Below are 24,057 nucleotides of genomic sequence, written 5' to 3'. Positions count from 1 at the left end.
GATTCCGCAGAAATACTGGAACACTTGAGGCAATACTTACCCTACCACTCGAAATAGATTAAGGATAGGAAAACCTACGTTTCTAGCATTTGTAGACGTAGAGAAAGCTTTTGACAATGTTGACTGGAATACTCTCTTTCAAATTCTGAAAGTGGCAGGGGTAAAATACAGGGAGCGAAAGGCTATTTACAATTTGTACAGAAACCAGATGGCAGTTATAAGAGTCGAGGGACATGAAGGGGAAGCAGTGGTTGGGAAGGGAGGGAGACAGGGTTGTAGCCTCTCCTCGATGTTATTCAATATGTATATTGAGCAAGCAGTAAAGGAAACAAAAGAAAAATTTGGAGTAGAAATTAAAATCCACGGAGGAGAAACAAAAACTTTGAGGTTCGCCGATGACATTGTAATTGTGTCAGAGACAGCAAAGGACTTAGTAGAGCATTTGATCGGAATGGACAGTGTCTTGAAAGGAGGATATAAGATGAACATCAACAAAAGCAAAACGAGGATAATGGAATGTAGTCGAATTAAGTCGGATGATGCTGAGGGAATTAGATTAGGAAATGAGACACTTAAAGTAGTTAAGGAGTTTTGATATTTGGGGAGCAAAATAACTTATGATGGTCGCAGTAGAGAGAATATAAAATGTAGACTGGAAATGGCGAGGAAAGCTTTTCAAAAGAAGTGAAATTTGTTAACATCGAGTGTAGATTTAAGTGTCAGGAAGTCGTTTCTGAAAGTATTTGTATGGAGTGTAGCCATCCTATGGAAGTGGAACATGGGCGATAAATAGTTTGGACAAGAAGAGAACAGAAGCTTTCGAAATGTGGTGCTACAGAAGAATGCTGAAGTTTAGATGTGTAGATCACATAACTAATGGGGAGGTATTGGATAGAATTGAGGAGAAGAGAAGTTTGTGGCACTACTTGACCAGAATAAGGAATCGGTTGGTAGGACATGTTTTGAGGCATCAAGGGATCACCAATTTAGTATTGGAGGGCAGCGTGGAGGGTAAATATCGTAGAGGGATGTAGGTTGCGGTAGGTACTGGGAGATGAAGAATCTTGCACAGGATAGAGTAGCATGGAGAGCTGCATCAAACCAGTCTCAGGACTGAAGACCGCAACAACAACAACAACAACAACAACAACAACAACAACATATAACGTACGCCCTAAACTTGGATTTAAATATGAAGCCTTACAGACGATCGTTGTCGCGTCCTCTACATTCCTCTATGTGGTGACGAATGGTTCCCTCACTGTAGTCGGACAGTTCAGTGGTATCTCCTCCACAGCAGCCCGTATCCTTCCCTCGAGCAGCTTCGGAGTGAGAGTATGCAGTGTAGACTTTGCCCTCAGTTATCCTCACAAGGAGAGTACACAGTAAAATTATCATTTTTATACGACCTAAAAAAAAGCGCGATTTCTATACCCATGGCGCTAGTGTAGACTTGTTTTCCTCCGTGGTATTTTAATACTGACAAGCACAGATTTTAACCTTGAGATCTACAGATTTTTATTAAGTATTTTTAGAGGTAAAAGGTAATTACAAAAGTCTACTTAATGTAGCATGTGCATATGTAATGTAACAAATGTACCAGACGCCACCTGTCGGTAATATTTTTATAAGTAATACAAATGACGTGCATTGTGCCAACCAATTTTATGTGACGCCGCATGAGAAGGTCGCTGTGTATGGACAGGTTACTCCTCTAACTGAATTTGCAAATGTTCGTGGCCGAGCGGTTCTAGGCGCTTCAGTCTGGAACCGCGCGACGGCTACGGTCGCAGGTTTGAATCCTTCCTCGGGCATGGATGTGTGTGATGTCGTTAGGTTAGTTAGGTTTAAGTAGTTCTACGTTCTAGGGGACTGATGACCTCAGCAGTTAAGTCCAATAGCGCTCAGAGCCATTTGAACTATTTTTGCAAATGTTCAAATGTTCGTGAAATATTATGGGCGTTAACTGCTAAGGTCATCAGTCCCTATGCTTCTACACTACCTAACCTGAATTATCCTAAGGACAAACACACACACCCATGACCGAGAGAGGACTCGAACCTCCGCCGGAGCCAGCCGCACAGTCCATGACTGCAGCGCCTTAGACCCGAAATTGCAAGTACGTTCTGGTACATTTGATGTTGACTGGATAGGATGAAAAAGGTTTGCATTTGTGAAATAGTAAATTAGTAAAATTATCGTTACAGATCTGCAGATGGTTCTAGAGGAACCGAAACCTGTCATGCGAATAAACATTTTTTTGCAATCTAGACGGATTATAAATAACATTGGAAAAACCAGTGATTGCTGTTATCCCATCAGACATTATGTCTGTTCTTGCAAAGAAAAAAATGCTTTATTGTCAGACGTAGCGACATTTGAGACAGCTGTAGTTTTCTATTCTGCTCCTTTGTTTTACTACTTGCATATGACTGCACTGCTGTGAGGACAAAATGTGAACACTAACGTAAAAAAAAAGTTTAACAGCAAAGAATCGATGCCCAAGACGCTGAATCGTTGGATTCCGTTACTAATCGATTCCTAGAGAATCGGCGATTCTTGAAATCGTGGAATCGGAATCGGCACATGACGCAGACCTAGTTAAAATGATTATGAATAAACTTTTTTTACTCTTAATTTTTACAGTAGCGTGGTATAAGTAAAAAGACTACCTACAGATTAGGTACTTAACATAAATTATACTTTATTTAAAAAATTGTTTTTAAACGTTAGTTTTGTTATGTATTATCCCAAGAACTGACCTAATTAAAGATGTAAAAAGTTATGTTTAGAGTCCAATTTATTTCCTCTAATAACTCTTCCCTATCTCTCAAGCAGGTTTTTCAACATTGTTGCACAACCACTACAGAAACAATGTTGCAAAACGACTTTTCCAATACAAAATATCAGCATAATTTTTTTATAAGCGCCAATTATCAGTTAATCTTTAAAACGCACGAATGTCCTGGCATTTATGAATTTTAGGCATTAGCCCAGGTTTTGTCCTGGGCGCTTGTCCCAGCTTATGAACGTCCAGACATTTTACACCACTATTCCTCGATCTACAGATATATTCGTTGTCGTATATCTGAACCCGCGCGAGTTTGCTTTGTCTACAACAATGAAAGATTGTTTGAAATGTAGGCAACTTTCTTGCACGGGGCGATGGATACCCTCAGCTGCAACCAGTCGAAGAGTATCCAGGGTACGGGGAAAAAAAAGAGAAAAACACATTACGTGTTACGAAAATTATATTTAAAAGTGTTATAAATGGAATGGGATCGCTATTACTCGTTGTGCCGTAGCTCTGCTTGGTGAGTTGTATGACTTCATAGTAAGACTGAGCAAGTTAATGTTGGTTGTAATGAACTCTGCGGCAGGATGGGACAGTGCAACATAAAGTTCCTGAGACACAAGGTGGACAGCGGTCCTCGAAGCGTTCTTTGTGGCCGTTCCTCTATTGTTCTGGCCGTCCGGTGTTCTTTCACAGAGCATTGATCATCAACAAAGGAGCTTTCTTTTTCCGTTCGTGTCCTGCAGAGAACGACTGGTGCATCGCAGTTGGCCAATTCACAGACCGAGTGTCGCAAGCCGCCTAAAAACACCAGTCTGACGTGAGAGAAACGAGGCTATCCTTTCTGCTGAGAGACTATTTGTCGCGGCTTGTTTTTTTGTGTTACAGTGTCACGAGGTTTAGCCGAACCTGACAACTGCGTTGTCTTTGGTATCCGGCGTTGATTCAGATTCCCCGCCTAGCCCGGGAGATAAACAGGCAGAGTATGGCAGAGGAGTGACTTGACGCGGCAGACGTCATGCGTACATTGGCACTTGTTGCTGTTTTGTACTTCACCCTGCAGTATGCCGTTGCAAGACAAGGAGGCATTGAGGATTTGTAACAAACACGTTGTCCCTATCACCAAATGACAGTCATCTACGCATCATCGTCATAAACCTTAGAGAGACACTATGTTACCCAAAACAAAAAGACTGAAAGCGTGTTGGGAATGTCGTGGATTGCAGTGCCGAAGGAAGTAGGACAGTAGGTTCGCGTCTTGCTATGTTTTTTCTTTTCTTAGAACATTCTATGATTTTCGTATGAATGTAATACAAACATTTTCTGCCATGTACTGCGCTACGTAAATTTTATGTTGGTCTGATTAGAAACGAGGAATGAGATAAATATTTTGTACTTCATTTGCTGGTACGTGGTGGTTTCCGAGTACGTGATTAGGCAGTAACCTAAGAGTACATGACATTTATAATTCCTCGCTTGTCTCAGATATTGGCTGTTCATTTCCGAATATGTCGCTATACCCGAGAATGTGGTTATGCTGGAACCTGAGGGGGCAGTTTAAATTGCTGCTAGTGTAGCAGTGACACGTACACAGAGGCGACAAACGTCGCGGGATGCCTCCTCCTGATATATACTTCTACATCTACATGTACATACATACTCCGCAATCCACCATACGGTGCGTGGCGGAGGGTACCTCGTACCACAACTAGCATCTTCCTTCCCTTTTCCACTCCCAAACAGAACGAGGGAAAAACGACTGCCTATATGCCTCTGTACGAGCCCTAATCTCTCTTAACTTATCTTTGTGGTCTTTCCGCGAAATGTAAGTTGGCGGCAGTAAAATTGTACTGCAGTCAGCCTCAAATGCTCGTTCTATAAATTTCCTCAGTAGGAATCACCGAGCGAGGTGGCGCAGTGGTTAGCACACTGGACTCGCATTCGGGAGGACGACGGTTCAATCCCGTCTCCGGCCATCCTGAGTTAGGTTTTCCGTGATTTCCCTAAATCCTTTCACGCAAATGCCGGTATGGTTCCTTTGAAAGGGCACGGCCGTTTTCCTTCCCCGTCCTTTTCTAACCCGAGCTTGCGCTCCGTCTCTAACGACCTCGTTGTCGACGGGACGTTAAACACTACTCTCCTCCTCCCTCAGTAGCGATCCACGAAAAGAACGCCTCCTTTCCTCTAGAGACTCCCACCCGAGTTCCTGCAGCATTTCCGTAACACTCGCCTGACGATCAAACCTACCAGTAACAAATCTAGCTGCCCGCCTCTGAATTGTTTCTATGTCCTCCCTCAATCCGACCTGATAGGGATCCCAAACGCTCGAGCAGTACTCAAGAATAGGTCGTATTAGTGTTTTATAAGCGGTCTCCTTTACAGATGAACCACATCTTCCCAAAATTCTACCAATGAACCGAAGACGACTATCCGCCTTCCCCACAACTGCCATTACATGCTTGTCCCACTTCATATGGCTCTGCAATGTTACGCCCAAATATTTAATCGTCGTGACTGTGTCAAGCGCTACACTACTAATGGAGTATCCAACATTACGGGATTCTTTTTCCTATTCATCTGCATTAATTTACATTTATATATATTTAGAGTTAGGTGCCATTCATTACAACAATCACAAATCCTGTCCAAGTCATCTTGTATCTTCCTACAGCCACTCAACGATGATACCTCTCCTTACACGACAGCATCATCAGCAAACAGCCGCACATTGCTATCCACCCTATCCAACAGATCATTTATGTAGATAGAAAACAACAGCGGACCTTCCACACTTCCCCGGGGCACTCCACATGACACCGTCACCTCCGATGAACACTCACCTTCGAGGACAACGTACTGGGCTCTACTACTTAAGATATGGATATGGTGTCTGTTCCTTCGGACATGTCCAAAAGGAGATATATCCACATAAGTATATAGTTCTGGCAATACCGGCCATGACCTCCTTCTTCTGTGCGGATGCACACACATTCCCCGAGCCCTTACGGGACTTGGTAAGAATGTCTTCCACGAGTAATGAGTGTGTTGGGGTGGGACACTACGAATGTAGTGTGTGGACATGCAAGGTGAGAATGTGGATCTCGCGGGAGGCGTGCGCGAGATAGTCTCTGCAGTCGCACTGTCCTCTGTGCCCTCGGTGGCTCAGATAGATAGAACGTCTGCCATGTAAGCAGGAGATCCCGGGTTCGACTCCCGGTTGGGGCACACATTTTCACATGTGCCCGATGACATATATCAACGCCCGTTAGCAGCTGAGGGTATTAATGCGTAATTCTAATTTCCTCCTGATGTCGTGTCGGACCTCCTTTTGCCTGGCGTAGTACAGCAAGTCGACGTGGCAGGGACTGAACAAGTCACTGCAAGCCCCCACCACAAATACCGGACCGTGCTGCCTCTTAAGCCGACCATAACTGCGAATCAGTTCCTGATGCGGGATTTTGTTCAAGAACTGACCTCTCGATTACCTTCCATAAATTTTCGACGTAACTCTTGTCGGGCGATCTGGATGGCCAAATCATTTGCTTGAGTAGTCCAGAATGTTTTTCGAATCAGTCGCGAACAGCTGTGGCTCAGTGACTTGGCGCATTGCCATCTATAACAGTTCCATCGTGGTTTCGGACGATGAAGCCCACGAATGCCTTAAAACGGTCTTCAAGTAGCCGAACATAAGAGTTTCCAGTCAGTGGTGTGACTACAGAATCCAGTCCGCTCCGCGTAAACTCATTATGAGGCTACTACCACCTCGCACAGTGCCTGATTGACAACCTGTGGCTGTGGCTTCGTGGGGTCTGCGCCACACTCGAACCCTGCCATCAGCTCTGACCAACTGGAATCGGGACTAGCTTGACCACTAGCCACGGTTTTCCACTCGTCTGCGGTCGAACCGATACCGTCGTGAGCCCAGGAGAGGCGCTGCACGCAGTGTCACGCAGCCGTGTCGGTCGTCTGCTGCCATAGGCCATTAACGCAGCACTGTCTTAACGCACACGTTCGTCGTACGACCCTTACTGATTTCTTCGGTTATTTCACACAGTTCTCTTCAGCTCGTCCAACATTACCTCATTGACACCATTCCAGGAAGATGGATTGGAAGAGGAAGAGCAGGAGATGAACTTCATCGCCAGTGACCTCCCACGCCTCCAGACCTCACCTTGTCACTTTCATTTGTAGGGTTACGCGTTTTTATCCCCCCTATGCCTGACACTCTTGAAACGTCTGGTCAATGGTGGCCGAGCAACTGGCTCGTCACAATACTCCCGTCACTACTCTTGATGAACTGAGGTACCGTATTGAAGCTGCATGTACCTGTACACGGAATCCAAGGTCTGTTTGACTCAATGCCCAGGCGTATCAATGCCGTTATTACGGCCAGAGGTGGTTGTTCTGGGTACTGATTTCCCAAACTGCGTGAAAATGTAATCACATGTCAGTTCTAGTATAATGTATTTGTCCAATAAATACCCGTTTATCATCTGCATTTCATCGTGGTGTAGCAATTTTAGTGGCCAGTAGTGTAGCACTGTGGGACTTAACATCTGAAGTCATCAGTCCCCTAGAACTTTGAACTACTTAAACCTAAACAACCTAAGGACATCACACACATCCATGCTTGAGGCAGAATTCGAACCTGCGACTTTAGCTGCAGCGCGGTTCCGGAATGAAGCGCCTAGAACCGCTCGGCCACAGAGGCTGGCGGCCGCAATCTAGGGGTCAGTTGGTGCGCAAAATCCTGTTCCTGCAACACTTCCACAATTATGGACGGCTATAGGGGCAGCATGGCTCAATATTTCTGCAAGGGTGTTCCGACGACTTTTTGAGTCCGTGCCACGCCTCCTTGCTGCACTACAGCGGGCAAAAGGATGTCGGACACGATATTCTCACGACGTTTAGCACTTCAGTGTACTGGACGAATCATGTAGATCACGTACTTGAACCGTGAATTTACTTTCAAAATCTTTTCTTAAAAACTACTTTATTTACTAGCGATTGATCAAGAATATTAACACATTTAATCACACTAGGTGTGCGTGGGAGCAGTTGCCAGTGAGTAACTGATGAAAACAAATTTCTTTCAACAAATGGAATTTTAATTCCTAAAAACCCTTCCTTTTAAAAAGAAACAGATTTAAAATTATAATCAGAAAGCACCCTCTAAATATCAAGGTTTTTTTTATAGTGTAATAGCTTTCGGGCTGAGAAGCTTAACACGGCAAGAACCTCTGAAAGACTACGCTGGTGCAATCCTTAACACACCAGATTACTTTAAACTAAAAATTTTAACAACTCACACAAGCACATAAACTATGCACCCTGTAGGAGGGATGGAAATGGTACAAAACACTAACATTAAAAAAATTTATCTTGCCACCGAACGTGCAACTTGTTTTTAAAAGAACTTTTACGGTGGAAGGGTGGCAACCTTATGTACTAAAATGACTATCAAAATAAAAACCCATGAAATGCAGTCTTACATAAAATGTACAAACATGCTCTACATTACACATATACCGCCTCTCAAAGTGATAAGCAAGATAAAAAAAATATTTCAACAATTCGGCCTTTACACTTTAAGCAATAAATTCGTTAACAACGAATCCGACAAACATGACAGAGGCAACTATTAACGTACCGCAGACCCTCAGACAGACACTAACTGCCTAACAAATGCGGACGAGAGTGACCAAGAAAAGTAGCAGAATTTGACAAGTAAATGAAACAACATCACGAATCACTTAACTTCTAATAAACTGCGATGTCTAGCGAAAACCTGGCGCAGCACCCCAAAAACGCTCTCCCGAACCGTCCGCTGTCGGCCGCTTCAGCGGACGCAGGAAGGCGCGCCGATCTCCCGTCGCAACTCGCACCGGCCAGACCGATGTCGTGGGTTGACTCCTGTTGCTCTCGTGTCGGCCGCGAAGCCACTACCCCTCGCTATACGCCGCGGCCTACTGGACTCACGTGGCGACCTCATATGCGCCGACGCTCAAGGCGGACAAGTCGACACGTCATGTTGTGTCCCAGTGCGCGACCGACCAACCGATCGATCCGATCGCCAATGCCCATTGCCTGAACAAACTCGAGCAGACTGGCAGCCCAACACATACCAGCACTCCGGACGACAGACAAACACTAACTGTCCCACACTGACCCGGCTGACCAACTGACCAGACTCGCCGGGACTGACAGAGTGACCCCAGACTCACTCCGTCTGACTGACTCAGTTTGACTAATTGCCGAGCTTATAGCGCCCCTTAAATGCACGTGAACAAGCAAGTTTTCCCCTTTCCCACAAAGCTGCGATTGCCACCGCCAGAGACGGAAGGCGCCTGCTTTACGCTACGCGCTGCGGCGGTCTCTTCAAAATAGCAAATTTTACCACGGCTCAGTACTATTCTCACGACTTTTAGCACCTCAGTGTACTGGACAAATCCTGTGTATCACGTACTATTTTTTCTGGGTAAAGCAGCTAGATGTCTTGAAGTTCGCCCAGTCAAATCCTGTACGTAAGCCTTACTTCAGTTCCCTGAACTGCAAACGGTAACAATTTGACACGTCTGTCCACAGTCGCAGCCAGTGTGAGGCTACCGGACTGGGTGCGGGGCGATGCTGATTGAAGCGGAGGGGCGGCCATCAGTGAGAGACGAGAGCGCGGTCCCCGGCAGCGGCGACAGGGCGACGGCGCCAGCGACGCCTCCGCCGACGGCGACCACGGCAGGGAGCACGGACCGCGTCGAGCGGGCGGTCGCGCCGGGCCGGCATGGCGGCTAGCCCGCGCCGCCCCCGCTGCCGCCTCCGCAGCCGCAGCCGCCGCCGCCGCCACCGCCGCCCCGAGCGAGCCTGGGCCTGGGTGTGGGGCAGGAGGCGCCGGCCGCCACCCCCGCCATGGCCGGCTCCAGCGAGCCGCTGCTGCCCGCGCGCCGCTCGCGGCCCCGTGCCGCCAAGCTCACCACCGTCAAGCGGCTGCTGCTCTGCCTGCTGGCCGCCAGCGCCATCTCCGTGCTGGGCTACTCCCAGTACTTCACCCTGTCCCCGCTCACCAGGTGAGTCCGACGTACGAGGAGCCGGTAACCGTTCCCACCCGTTCGGTCGACATCTCCTCCTCCTCTGCCCCCCCCCCCTCTCTGCCGTCTCCTCCTCCCACTCTTTCTATTGATCTCCTCTCCCTTCTCACTCCTCAGCTGTGCCCATCCACATGCAAACACTCTGGAATGCACTGCGATACTACCCGAGTGACGCTTCGGTCGTGCAGGGCTGCCTAGATGTCGGGCATTACTGACCTATTCTGTCCTCACAGCATTTCCTTTCTTACAACTTGTATGTGTACAAAATGTTGTAACCAAAACCGACCGCGGGAATGCCTCGGGCTGCGGATCGAAGCCGCCAGGTGGGGAAGCCTTCGGCTGTGGAGGACGCATCACCGGGTAAACACGAGTCGGACGACAGACCGACGACAACAGACAACAACCGACAACTACCGACACAGCAGGAAGAGATAAACAATGGAGGCTTGTAGAAACCACACCACCAAACACCGACAGTAAATCCACTCGGAATCAGAGCCAGGCAAATGTCAACAACGAGCAACGACCTGAAAGCCGTACCGCCGAGATAGAGACACAATCCAGAGCGAGTACCAGACTGACTGGACTAGGGCAGAGCGGGTCCCTACATACGAAACCGGAGGGAGCGGCTATTGGCCGCGGTCTGCACGTGGTGTAGCGGTGGCGCCCGCGCTGCGAGAGAGCCTCGGCGCGGAAGAGCCGCCGCGGACGTGGAGCCCTCTATGGGCCGGCCACGTCCATTTGTTCTGGCACGTGTTCGAATTCCGCGGCGGGAGGTACAAAATGTGAGTGAAACCGACTGACTAGTTTAGGAGGAGATACGAAACATACACATGTACATGCATTAACATAAACACACACACACACACACACACACACACACACACACACACACACATACACACTAGCCTTTCCCCCACAGGTTCTCCTGTCTACATATATGTCATGTGTTATGTACATATCTCTATGTCCATCTCATCCTCTCCTTCTGCCCATCATCTCCTTGCCTCCTTATCTGCCCATCTCCAATATTCAGCTGATATCCTCTTTCTCTCCATCTCGTCTGCCCCTTTTTCCGTCCATCTCACCCCCCCACCCCCCCCACCCCCCACCCCCCTCCCCTCTGATCTTGCATACCGTGCCCCAACATACGGGCACCTCATTTGGCTTTGCTCCCCTGGTGCAGACGCGGGGTTCCTGCTGCTCTATCTTTGTGCTAGCGAAGTACTTCGTCGGACAGAGAGGGCACTTCTACCCAAATACCTGTGACAGCAACCAATGCTCCCACGGGCTTCTGTTTGTGAAATATTTAAAATTTTCGCAGTTTGCGCGGCCTGTAACATGATAATTTGTCAGGAAGTAAGTACCCTCATCTTTTCTCCTTAACTCGTGCAAAAGAAAGAACCCTAGCTCAAAATTTGGAATAATTCCCAGATTTTGTCCCTCTATAGGATTTCTTTGATGAAATGGCCATTTGCAACTTATTCTGCAAAACGATACGTCACATGTTAGACTTGTTGAAACCTCACTTTTTTGCCATCTTCTCTACCAGATGTACTCTTCACTTAGCAAATAACTGCCAGATTGTAATTTTTGTCAAATTGCGGCGAATTTCCAAGGCTGCTGATGATTTTCTTTTAATGTTACCTCTTGTCGAAGATTAAATTTTATTCTATAGATGAAGGAAAACTGTGCTTCTCCTGCCATGTAAAATAACAGAAATGCGAGCGTGATGATAGGTAGTGTCTACATAAATGAAACGTCGGCAATCGAAGATGGCCACATTGTTATCTCAGACACACAGATTAGTGTGCAGCTATACAGGATGTTACAAAAAGGTACGGCCAAACTTTCAGGAAAAATTCCTCAGACACAAAGAAAGAAAATATATTATGTGGATATGTGTCCGGAAACGCTTATTTTCCATGTTAGAGCTCATTTTATTACTTCTCTTCAAATCACATTAATCATGGAATGGAAACACACAGCAACAGAACGTACCAGCGTGATTTCAAACACTTTGTTACAGGAAATGTTCAAAATGTCCTCCGTTAGCGAGGATACATGCATCCACCCTCCGTCGCATGGAATCGCTGATGCAGCCCTGGAGAATGGCCTATTGTATCACAGCCGTCCGCAATACGAGCACGAAGAGTCTCTACATTTGGTACCGGGGTTGCGTAGACAAGAGCTTTCAAATCCCCCCATAAAAAATGAAAGTCCAGAGGGTTGAGGTCAGGAGAGCGTGAAGGCCATGGAATTGATCCGCCTCTACCATCCATCGGTCACCGAATCTGTTGTTGAGAAGCGTACGAACACTTCGACTGAAATGTGCGGGAGCTCCATCCTGCATCAACCACATGTTGTGTTGTACTTGTAAAGGCACATTTTCTAGCAGCACAGGTAGAGTATCCCGTATGAAATCATGATAACGTGCTCCATAGTGCGTAGGTGGAAGAACAAACTAAAATGAGCTCTAACATGGAAATGAAGCGTTTCCGGACACTTGTCCACAAAACATCTTTTCTTTATTTGTCTGTGAGGAATGGTTCCTGAAAGTTGCCCGTACCTTTTTGTAACACCCTGTATAGGCCGATATTGGAGATCAGTTTCGGTTCTGGAGACATTTAGGAACACTGAAAGTAGTATATTTGTAGATTTAGAGAAAGGTTTGGATGTTGATCTTTGGAGTACTTTCTCTAAAATCCTGGAGATAGCACGGATATAAGCAGAGAGTGAAAAATTATCTACACCTTGTACAGTAATAAGACTACAGTTGTACGAGTTAAAGGAGTCAAAGGGAAGCAATAATTCAGAAGGGGTTGGGACTGGGTTATGATATATTCCCAATGTTATACAATCTCCGCATTGAACAAGCCGTGAAGGAAACTATTGTGAAATTTGAAAAGGGAATTATATTAATGGGACAGGAAATAAAATCGATAGATGAAATCGTCTACATACAGGGTGGCAATTATTGAAATGTATGAAATAAAATCGTCATAACTTCTGAACGGTTTGCGTTAGAACTTTCAGACTGGACGGTTGGCCGCAGGGCACGATGGGAATTAGTATGCACAAGCGTGGTTCGGTTTAGCGACGAAGCCCACTTTCATTTGGATGGATTCGTCAATAAGCAAAATTGGCGCATTTGGGGGGCTGAGAATCCGCATTTCACGATCGAGAAGTCTCTTGACCCTCGACGGGCGACTGTGTGGTGTGCAGTGTCCAGCCACGTAACTGTCTGTGCGATGTCCCTTGATGTCACGGTGACTGCCGAATGGTACGTGAAGGTTTTGGAAGATGATTTTATCCCCACTATCCAAAGTGTCCCTGATTTCGACAAGGTATGGTTCGGCAAGACGGACCTCGACCCCATCGAAGCAGGTGAGTGTTTGATGTAATGAAGGAGTACTGTGTGAACTGCATTCTGGCTCTGGGATACCCAGAGGCCGCTGGCGTGGGTCTCGATCGACCGCCATATTTTCCAGACCTGAACACACACGACTCCTGTTTCTTCGGCTGCATTAAAGACAAGGCGTACAGCAGTACCCCAAAAACCATTGTTGCGCTGAAAACAGCCATTCGCCAGGTCACCGACAGCACCGATGTTCCGACACTTCAGCAGGTCATGCAGAATTTCACTATTCGTTAGAGCCACATAATCGCCAACGATGGCGGGCTTATCGAACATGTCATAACCTAAATCCGAATACCTGTACTGACGTTTATGCATTGAATAAAGTGTATGCACGCCGTAGTTTCATGACTGTCACCCTGTACATACTCCACGAGCCACCGAGCGATGCCAACTGCTAGTCATTTCCTTTTCTGTCCTGTACGCAAATAGAGCGACGGGAAAAGGGGTCTAAAATGCGTACCTTAAGAGCTATGAGAACGTGTTCATCGTCGCTATTGTGAAACGCGTCTCCCATACTGGAAAACTGCTGATAGCTCTAAGGTATGCAGTTTAGAAACCATGTTTAACAGACTTTTTTCTCCTGTTTTGGTGTAAAAAAATTGTGCCTAAAGCTTGTCGGCACTTTTTGGGAAATCCTGTATATATGGGGAGCCCGGCGGCCGGAGTGGCCATGCGGTTCTAGGCGCTACAGTCTGGAGCCGAGCGACCGCTACGATCGCAGGTTCGAATCCTGCCTCGGGCATGGATGTGTGTGATGTCCTTAGGTTAGTTAGGTTTAATTAGTTCTAAGTTATAGGCGACTGATGACCTCAGAAGTTAAGTCGCATAGTGCTCAGAGCCATTTGAACCATTTGAACTTCCGCCATTGTATACTATGGCACTTGTGTTTATTGTGAAACGTAAAAGAAATCAAACACTGCCTTGGGGTACTCCAGAAGTTACTTTTACGTCTGAAGACTCGTCTCTGTTGAGCACGACATGCCGTGTTCTGTTTGCTAGAAACCCTTCCATCCAGTCACACAGTTGGTCTGATACTCCACACGCGGCAGTGCATAACTGGCATAACTGTATAGAATGCCTTCCGGAAGCCAAGGAACACGGCATCTACCTCGGCGCTCGTATGGACGAACGGAGCAAGCAAGCAAGCGATCGTTGTTTTCAGAACCCATTGTCATTCATATAGAAGAGATTTTTGATCTCCAGAAATGTCATAATACGTGAGCATAAAACAGGTTCAAAAATTCTACCACAGACTGTCCTCAGAAATATAGTGCTGTAGTTTTCGTGTCTGTTCGACGATCCTTCTTGAAAACGGGAATGACCTGTGCTTTTTCCAATCATTAGGAAGCCTTCACTCCTCCAGAGACCTATGATGCGCTGCTGTTAGAAGAGGGGCGAGTTCTCTTGCATCCTCAACACAGCCTTTCCGCTGTTCACCGATTTCAGTTGTTTTTCTATCTCATGTTCACTTATTTCAATAACTACAGGTCGATCTTCCTCCGTGAAACAGTTTTGGAGAAAGACGTTTAGTATTTTACCTTTTCTGTGCCATCCTCCATGGTCACAGAATGTCTGGACAGATGGCTTCGATACGTTTACTGATTTAGCATCAGACCAGAAGTTCTAAGGATTGTCTGTCAAGTCGGCAGGCAGAATTTTACCTTCGAATTCGTCGAACGCTTCACCCATGGCTTCGTTTAGTTTTTGTTTTCTGTGACGAGTCGACAACTTTTAAATTTACAATGAAGCTCTCTTTACTTTCGTTGCAGCTTTCTAATATGGTTGTCGAACCACGTCGCGTCTTATCCGTCCTTCACACCTTTGCTTGGCACATACCTGTCTAAACCGGGTCGTAGAAAGCTCTTGAACTTTGTCCAATGATGCTCAACATTGTCAGTGCCGGGAAAGAAATATTCGTGCTGGCCGCTCAGGCAACCTGAAATCAGTTCCTTGCCGCTCTTCCTAAGCAGATTGATTTTACTACCTCTTTCCTTGTATTCCTATTTACAGTCGTATTAAGTGATGCTGTAACGGTCGTACGATCACTGATTGCTTTTTCTGTGCTAACTTTGACGAAAAGTTGAGGTCTGTTGTCACCAGCAGATCTAGTCAAGTCCAACACTATGCACTTGCTAGCGTACCTGAAGCCACGACACACGGAGACACTGACATCACTGCCTCAGCAGTGCTGTGTCACTTCTTATGCCGTGTGTTTGTCGCTATTTTCTGTCGGCGTTGTTATTAAAACAGTACTGATCGCTTCTCTCATTTTCTGTAACAACGTAATATATCAAGCCAATGAAAATTTTACGAATAAAAATTACACCTTTTTTTGAAAAAGGTTTATTAAAAACTAATAATTTTAGCGTTGCTGCTATGCCTAATTGATATCTCAGTTTTTTACTCAGTTATTAGTAAAAATAAAAAGCACCTGTTACAACAGAGCCAAAAAAACCGGTTATTCGGAACAAAAATACCGGTATCAGTTTTAACCGATCAATTTTTCCTACTCCTAGTGCACGCCTGACCTTTTAAGAGGAGACCCATCTTTCTTCACCCGATGGAGGAAGTCGAGAAATTTGCATCCAAGATCTCCCCAGAATAGTCTGAGCCTCCGGTTTAAGCCTCCCTCTTTGCCCAAATCCAGGACCCTGGTCGGTTAGGGGTCTTGCAGCCTGCGAGTGAGGCTAGCTGTCTCGACCAAATCAGCCAGACGCCTGTAAGAACCGAGTATGGCGTCAGAACCCAAGTGGCGGGTATCATTCGTGCTGACACGAACTGAAATTTGTAGCAGGGTGCTCACTCGCTGTCGGCTGAGTTTCCTCCACATCTCAGATGAGACCCCTACCTGCCTGCTATTTCCCTGAGGGACCCCGTCACCTACCCAACATTGCAGCTCGTGACAACAAGGATCTCCACCATCTGGATTTGCCCGGTCCTCTTAGAAAGTTGGGCCCTGAGGGAACGATTTATTTTCCCTTCTACATACCTAATGGGTGCACATGCATAAGCAGAGTGCTAGTTAAGAAAAACAGCAATACGTGCTGGAAGAACTGCGTAGGCTTGTTGTAGCATATTAACCCAAAAGCTAATACATGTTAATTGAGGAGTGTCTGGACCAGGTGGACCGCGGGTGGCGTACAACGTTTGTTCAGCGTTGTGCTTGGCAGCAAAGGGGCGCCGAAACAGCCGGGTATAGAGTAGTAGCAAATCAGGCTGGTAGTCCTGGCATGCACTGAACTTCATCGCACTACTTGCACTACACTGCATCCAATATCCCAATTGCTGATACTGGGAGGATGAACGAGATGTCCAGCCTTAGACTTTGTACACCTGTAGTCAGTAGGAGCACCTCGAAGAGACAAACATCGGGAAGGCAGCTTGGAAAAAACACGGTAGCACTCTTCTCAGTAAATGAACTGCGACAGAATGATGATAACGAGTGCAAGATAAGAATTCTGCAGTTTGCACAAACCCTGGTGAAATGCCGAGAGCACGACTGGGCCTAGCCTCCAGAAAGCGTCGCCGTCTAACTTCTCTTTCCGGCAGAAGTGTCCAGTGAGGGTGTTGGAGCGCTGGATTGTGGTCTATGCAGCCTGTAATCTACTGCTACAGATGGAGTTGATGAAAGGTGTCTCCACATACCCAGTACTGAAAGGCGAGGCATCTAGCATCGACTCGGTGGGCAGTACCTCAAATCTCTTTTTGAAGTGTAAGGAAATAGCTATACGGCTGGTACCCACTTTTACCTTCTGCCCAGAGACGTGTGACTCTACCCCTGTCGGCCAGTCACCAGCTGGTAAGTGTCGAGCATACGAGATGTACAAATCAGAAGGCATCGCGATATCGGGGATCCCGGGTGATGCTGTTGGCTCCGGAGGTGCCAAATCGTTCATCTCAGCTGCTCCATTGCAATCACAACCCAGGCAGCAGCCTGAAGCCTGTCTACCAACACAGCTTCCAGCTGTTTGAAACAGTGGTCCATCCCCCCAGCAGCTTTACATGATGGGCATACTCCCTATCCATCTTTAATCAGTTTTTATCTGTTTCACAAGTAATGTAACACTATGAGGTTTCTGTGTGCTATCAGAGTTCTTCTGCTACATTACTTGTAGCTTATACTACACTCCAAAGTTGACTGACATAAAGATAACGCTCCAAAATTTATGCAAAAACGTATTTTTCATCATGTGTTAAATTTTAAATTGTATTGTAGTTGGTTGGTTGGTTTAAAAAGGGTGGAAAAAGACCAAACTGCTTGGTCATTGGTCTATATATTGCATTACATATTTATGTAAGTAAGTAATTACTTCAAAAATACCAGCTTGCTATAAGGATTTTCATTTTTCTTTTGCAACACCACGTGTTGTAATGCCCAAATGTACATCACATACTCAAATATTACTGTTCTTAAGCAAATGAAAACAACTGAATTTGATAAACTCTGTATTAATGTGTTCTTTCAGTTTCATCGGACATGGGAAGCGACCTGAGCCATCCATTAAATGTGCCATCCTGTCAGGAGCAACAAGGGTCCCCGGTGTTGCACACGACCACAGATCAGATGCCCGTCTCCGCATCGATCCGAAAGTACTAGTTTTTGTGGAGACTACTTATTCCCGCCTCGGCCGAGAGATCTCCGAACTACTCGTTTACAACAGGATTAAGTGAGTGCTTTGCTTGTAATGTACAGAAATATTGAAATGTTTGTATGAAGTATTTTCAGTTATTCCACAGTAATTACTTCTGTGTGGCAATTAGTTTGAGGCATGAGCCTTAATTCTCATGTAGATGTTTGGTACCAAAGTGGGTCTCATTGGAGTTTAGAGCCTTGCTCTTCAGATACAAACACAAAATGCTATTAATTCTAATCGAACTTTAATTATACTAATTGATTTCCTTTGCTTCTCTCTTTATCGGTAATGGGTTAATAACAGAAAATGTTATTCCACAGGTACAAAGTGGAAGTCTCAGGGAAGTCATTACCTGTCTTAACAAACCTGGACAAAGGAAAATACGGTGTCATAGTGTTTGAGAACCTTTATAAGTATCTGCAGATGGACAAATGGAATAGAGAGCTGCTGGACAAATACTGCCGTGAATACTCTGTGGGAATAGTTGGCTTCATTCCTCCGAGTGAAGAGACCCTCGTCGGTGCAGAACTGCACGGTTTCCCACTGTTTGTGCATACCAATCTAAGGCTCCAGGTAAAAAGATGAATCTCTCCTCCCCTCCCCCCTATCCCCTGTCTCCCTCCCTGTGTCTTATCTTTACTGCACCAGTATTAATATCAGATATAGATACTTAATTAATCTAAGTTGTGATTTTGTAGGATGCCAGCTTAAATGCCGCTTCACCTATTCTCCGATTGACACGTGCTGGAGAGACAGCTTGGGGCCCTCTTCCAGGTGAAGATTGGACTGTCTTTACCCCAAACCACTCTACATATGAGCCGCTGTCGTGGGCAACACGCAGGCAAGAAGATATGCAGAATTCAAACTACCACGAACCACACCAGCCTCTCATCACAGTCATACAGGTGAAGTGAAGTCTCAGGTTGTAGGAAAAGCAATTGGGTTTTTTTTGTCTGTTAGTACAGTGACTGGAGGGGACAAACTGTTGCCATCAGTTAGAAGAACATTCCTGCCATCATTAGTTTAAAAACAATTGTAATTTCAACTGCTTACTAATAAATGAGGATGAGTGAATAAGTAAGTCAGAAAACAGGATAGCAGCGTCAGTCCCACAAGTACTAGGTAGAAATTCATTGTACCATTCAGCAGACTAGCCAGTGAATTCAGGTGCTTATCCCACCATCTGTCACATCCAATGCATGGCCTATGAGGCTACAGGCACAAAATCTTCAAAAGTGCTCTCTCCACCTGGATGCTTTTTAAGGGATCTAAACGTGAACATCATAGAACCCCGTTCCAAGTGTTACCAATGAAATGTTTGTAATAAAACTTGCCTAATGGTCTTGCCTTGTGAGGGCAGGAAATTTCATTCAGAAGATAGTGTCGGAAGTTCCGTGCGGCTTTTCGCGGATGGTGCTGTAGTATACAGAGAAGTTCCAGCATTTGAAAATTGTAGCGAAATGCGGGAAGATATGCAGCGGATAGGCACTTGGTGGAGGGAGTGGCAACTGACCCTTAACATAGACAGATGTAATGTATTGCGAATACATAGAAAGAAGGATCCTTTATTGTATGATTACATGATAGCGGAACAAACACTGGTAGCAGTTACTTCTGTAAAATATCTGATGCTCTCAGATCATTTATTCCACACATTGTAATGTAGTGTCAATTCACAGAATGACAAAGACAGTCCTTGTTTGTGATCCTTTTCCATTGTTTGTTAAATTGCTGTAGGCACTTAAACACAGATCTGTGTAATATACAGATATTGCCATACACATGAGGCTCTTCATGATGAAACTTGTCTCTGGATAATATTTTGGCAAAGGAGGATCTCACAAGATTGTACTCTTCTAAATGTGTACACTCCTGTGGCACATCTGCTGCCTTGCATTGGTTGCAGTTCATTAAAGTATTGGCTCTCATCCACCCAGTATATGCTATTATCCTCTGGAAATGCAAAATTTTAAACAGTCTGTAGTATTCTGGCATTTGTGACTCACCCTTGTACTGCACTACTAAAACAGAAATGTGTTGATGTCGACATAAATGTGTTGAATTGTATACTGCCACATTTTACACATTTTTACTAATTGGTTAGCCAGTTATTTCCGTGTTCCATGGAACTCATTAGCATGTGGGAACTGTGACTGCATAGGCTTTCCTGGCATTGTTTTATTGTTCTTGTTGTTGTTGTTGTTGTGGCCTTCAGTCCTGAGACTGGTTTGATGCAGCTCTCCATGCTACTATAACCTGTGCATCTCCCAGTACCTACTGCAACCTGCATCCTTCTGAATCTGCTTAGTGTATTCATCTCTTGGTCTCCCTCTACAATTTTTACCCTCCACACTGCCCTCCACCACTAAATTGATGTTCCCTTGATGCCTCAGAACATGTCCTACCAACCGATCCGTTCTTCTAGTCAAGTTGTGTCACAAACTTCTCTTCTCCCCAATCCTATTCAATACTTCCTCATTAGTTATGTGATCTACCCATCTGATCTCCAGCATTTTTCTGTAGCACCACATTTCAAAAGTTTCTATTTTCTTCTTGTCCAAACTATTTATCATCCATGATTCATTTCCATACATGGCTACACTCCATTCAAATACTTTCAGAAATGACTTTTGACACTTAAATCTATACTCGATGTTAACAAATTTCTCTTCTTCAGAAACGCTTTCCTTGCCATTGCCAGTCTACATTTTATATCCTCTCTACTTCGACCATCATCAGTTATTTTGCTTCCCAAATAGCATAATTCATACATCTTGCTCACCAGATGGCAGAGTTTTATCTGGACTGGCTCTCCCAAGGCTCTCAGTAGTTCCAATGGAATGTTGTCTACTCCGGGGGCCTTTATTCCCCATAATTTATTCCTGGCACAATGGCTGAAAATACTCTTCTTGGATATGCAGCTTGATACTGTAGTCATCTTGACATGATATTTCAATGAACCACCTGACTGCCATCTTCAAGTGAGTATGCTGATGTAGTATCCCACCAGATAGTTCCAGTGAGATAGTGCATCAGCAAACTGACCTGAAGATGGTGGACAGTTGATCCATTGAAGTCTTGTATAAACTAGATTACCCGGCCTGAGAGGAATGTCATCAACATGGGAACTGATTTACAAAAATAATTCATCCGCTCAGTCATTTGTTGTCCATTTATTTGGGTGCTTTGTGTTAGTGCTTTTATGTTATACGAAATAGATTTTTAAATTGACGAACTAAAACCAATGTCACACAAACACAGTATCCATTCTTACATGCTGTATGGAGCAGATTTCTCATTAAGGGGGAGAAACAGATTTAATTGTATATTGTCACATAGATGTTTCAATATTAGATTTTTTCTTTTTCTTTGTTCAGATACAGCATAGTTCTAGACATTAGAATGATGTAAGATTAGAGCTTAATGTACCTTCAACATTGATGTCATTAGAGATGTAGCATACAGATGGGGAATAAAGTCAACTAATGTGCTTTTCAAATGAATCATCTCAGGATTCACGTTAGTTTAGGAAAACCATTGAAAGCTCAAATGGGCGTAGCTGGACTGGCATTAGAATCGCACACCTGATTTTGAGTCTTTTATCTTAACCACTGTGTTATCTCATGTGAGATGAGAATTGGGAAATCATATGGACATCATTGCTCATGAAATACAGTGTGTGATAGTTTGGGTATTGTATAATTATGTATCAGCCATTTTCAAGGAAAGCATTTGTGTGGAACATATAATAGCATAAGTATAGAAAAGACAATAATTGCCTGAAGGGCATGTGAAGACTAGAATTTCAACCAGCTTTCTCTTGTTAATTTCACTGTACACCTAAGCCCACGTATGAGGGATCCTGCATACTCTTGCTGTGTCTATTAGAAGATTCAGATATTTTTCAGAATTCAAATATCCACGAATCTTAGATAATTCCTCTCTTTCATGTTCTTCTTTTTCACTGCCCAAGTGGGTCCATTTATTGGCTGTTGCAGTCCCCATCTTTCTCTTGGTCTGCCAACTGTCAAGATCTCCTTGGCTACAATTTTTTAGTTCCTTGATAGTTTTTCTGAATTCATTCTTTTGAAATGTTCATTCCATATTCTTTCATTTTCTTCTAAGTTTTCATGAAAACTTTCTACCTGAAATTTTTTCATGAAGCCTTCATTTCTTATTCCATATAAAATAGTCACTCATTTGTCGAAAATCTTATCTGAACTAAAAATACTGCCAGGTAAACCATTTTAAGTACCCAAATTGTGACTTAATTTAGGTCAGTGCTATCCAAAAGAAAATGAACAAGGTTAGTTACGTTAGTGTGACTTGTGGAACTATCAATAGACACTTAAGAATTGAAACACAAAAACAAAACCCAAATAAACTGCCTTGTTTCCTTTGGAGCAGAAAAATTGCAGAACTGTTGCCCCAGCTCTGAGATAGACTCTCTGAAGATAAACTGAAAATAATTTTTCAGCTTACTTCTGTGTTACTTTGTCCCCAGTTTCCATTCAAACGCAGTCGGCTCCAAGTGCCATTCCTTGCTCGATAGCGCTAGTGGTTTTATACATCTCATATGGCATTACTACCAGAGTCTTTATTTTATGTCTGTGTTTCCGATACATCTCTTAAACTGTATGGCCCTTTAATGCAATCTTGGAATCTTGTACAGATTTCTGTCCATTCTTAGTTACTGTGGCTTTTACAATCTTAACTTTTATCACTTGGGGTCAGTCTGAAAACTTTGAGTTTGATTAATTGGGTAGAATTTTGTAAACTCGCTCTGAAAGAATTGGCTAAATACTTCTTGTGGAGTGTTAAAAATATTCATATGACTTGGCCTGATTCTCAAACTGTTGCTTCTTTCGCTACTCTCAGATAAGTAATTTCTTGCTTCAAGATAATTCTCCTGCCACTACACTTATGGTAGGGTCAAACTTCTTGCTGTGTTGTAGAAGTTTCTGCTGAAATTTGTATGAATTATATTAGGACAGGTGGGGTGGCTACAGACAAATCAGAGCGAATTTTAACATAATTCAGATCTACTGTTGAACACAAATAAAGTTTGTGGCAGCCTTTCCATTATGGAGGCACTAGTCCACGATGTGGGACTGACAGTGGAACTAATCCGGCTATGCATGGGAAAATATTTAAATTGAAAATAAAAAAAGAAACAAAGAAAATTAGAAATATAGATAAGTTCACTTAATCCATTGCACATGTTAAAAGGAAATGACAAGAGTGCAGCAGACAAATTGACTACCATGCTTGCATAAGAAACAAAGAAAATGAACTGAATTTCAAATACCCTTGGATAAGGTGGGGGGGTTACACAGTGAGAGAGTCAGCTTAGAGACAACATGATGGTGTCAGGCAGTTTGTAGTGTGCACGGCCTCAATTATGCTGTCTGTCAATGCAGTATTCTCATGACATTTTAGAATTAATAGCAATGTCGGGCTTCGCAAGTCTTTCTCCGAGGTAAAGGAGATAGTGTGTGCTGTCAACTATTGTGGTATCAGATTGCTGCACCTGAGTTCACATCGACAAAGAAGTCGTGGTAAACAAATGAGAAATGAATGAGATACAACTGAGTAGCTAGTTAGCCAGATTGGGGTGTCCCCGCCTGTTTTAAATATGTATAGTGTACTTCCACAACTAGAAACAGAATCTGCCTTGCAAGCTGTGCAGGGAGACTGCATTGACCTACCACTGTTATGTCTTTGTGACAGGGGTGAGGACTTCTTGAGCTATAGGGTTGTCCACCTCCGTGTGACACCGATGTGAGGACATGTAGGTAAATGTCTCCCTCTACACTTGTGTGGACTGCAAACAAAATTAGAATAGAAACAGCTTTTCCTAACAGCCAGTGCCACATTGGGAATTTTAGTAAGGGTGAGTTATGGTAATCACATAATTATTCTTACATCACTGACTATTAGTCTTATTTTTCTACAACATATAATTAGTTTTACAATTCTGTGCACTGTTAATTTACTGGGGGAAATTTGCATATTAAGTTTATGTTCTTGCTTTATATTTTTGTATTCAACACATGATTGTGGTCATTTTATCCCTGATTTCATTAGTTGTTAAAATCTGTGACTTGAATTCAGGTGAATTAATTT

At 44.3% G+C, this 24,057-nt stretch overlaps 1 protein-coding gene across 5 annotated transcripts in view; it reads left to right on the top strand.

Annotated features, from left to right (window-relative positions):
* LOC126284041 (bifunctional heparan sulfate N-deacetylase/N-sulfotransferase) overlaps positions 1-24,057 on the top strand; it is a 1,095,215-nt gene that overhangs the window by 984,587 nt on the left and 86,571 nt on the right. For all 5 annotated transcript variants that reach the window (XM_049982613.1, XM_049982616.1, XM_049982612.1 and 2 more), the window contains 4 exons: positions 9,380-9,855; positions 17,764-17,964; positions 18,252-18,504; positions 18,630-18,836. In XM_049982613.1, coding sequence (XP_049838570.1) covers positions 9,698-9,855; positions 17,764-17,964; positions 18,252-18,504; positions 18,630-18,836 — 819 coding nt within the window. In that variant the 5' untranslated portion in view covers positions 9,380-9,697. The remainder of the gene's footprint in view (positions 1-9,379; positions 9,856-17,763; positions 17,965-18,251; positions 18,505-18,629; positions 18,837-24,057) is intronic.

Source organism: Schistocerca gregaria, chromosome 8 (genome assembly GCF_023897955.1).
Source record: "Schistocerca gregaria isolate iqSchGreg1 chromosome 8, iqSchGreg1.2, whole genome shotgun sequence".
Lineage (NCBI taxonomy): Eukaryota > Metazoa > Arthropoda > Insecta > Orthoptera > Acrididae > Schistocerca > Schistocerca gregaria.
Note: the sequence above shows the minus strand (reverse complement) of the source record. Positions and strands in the feature narration are given on the sequence as shown.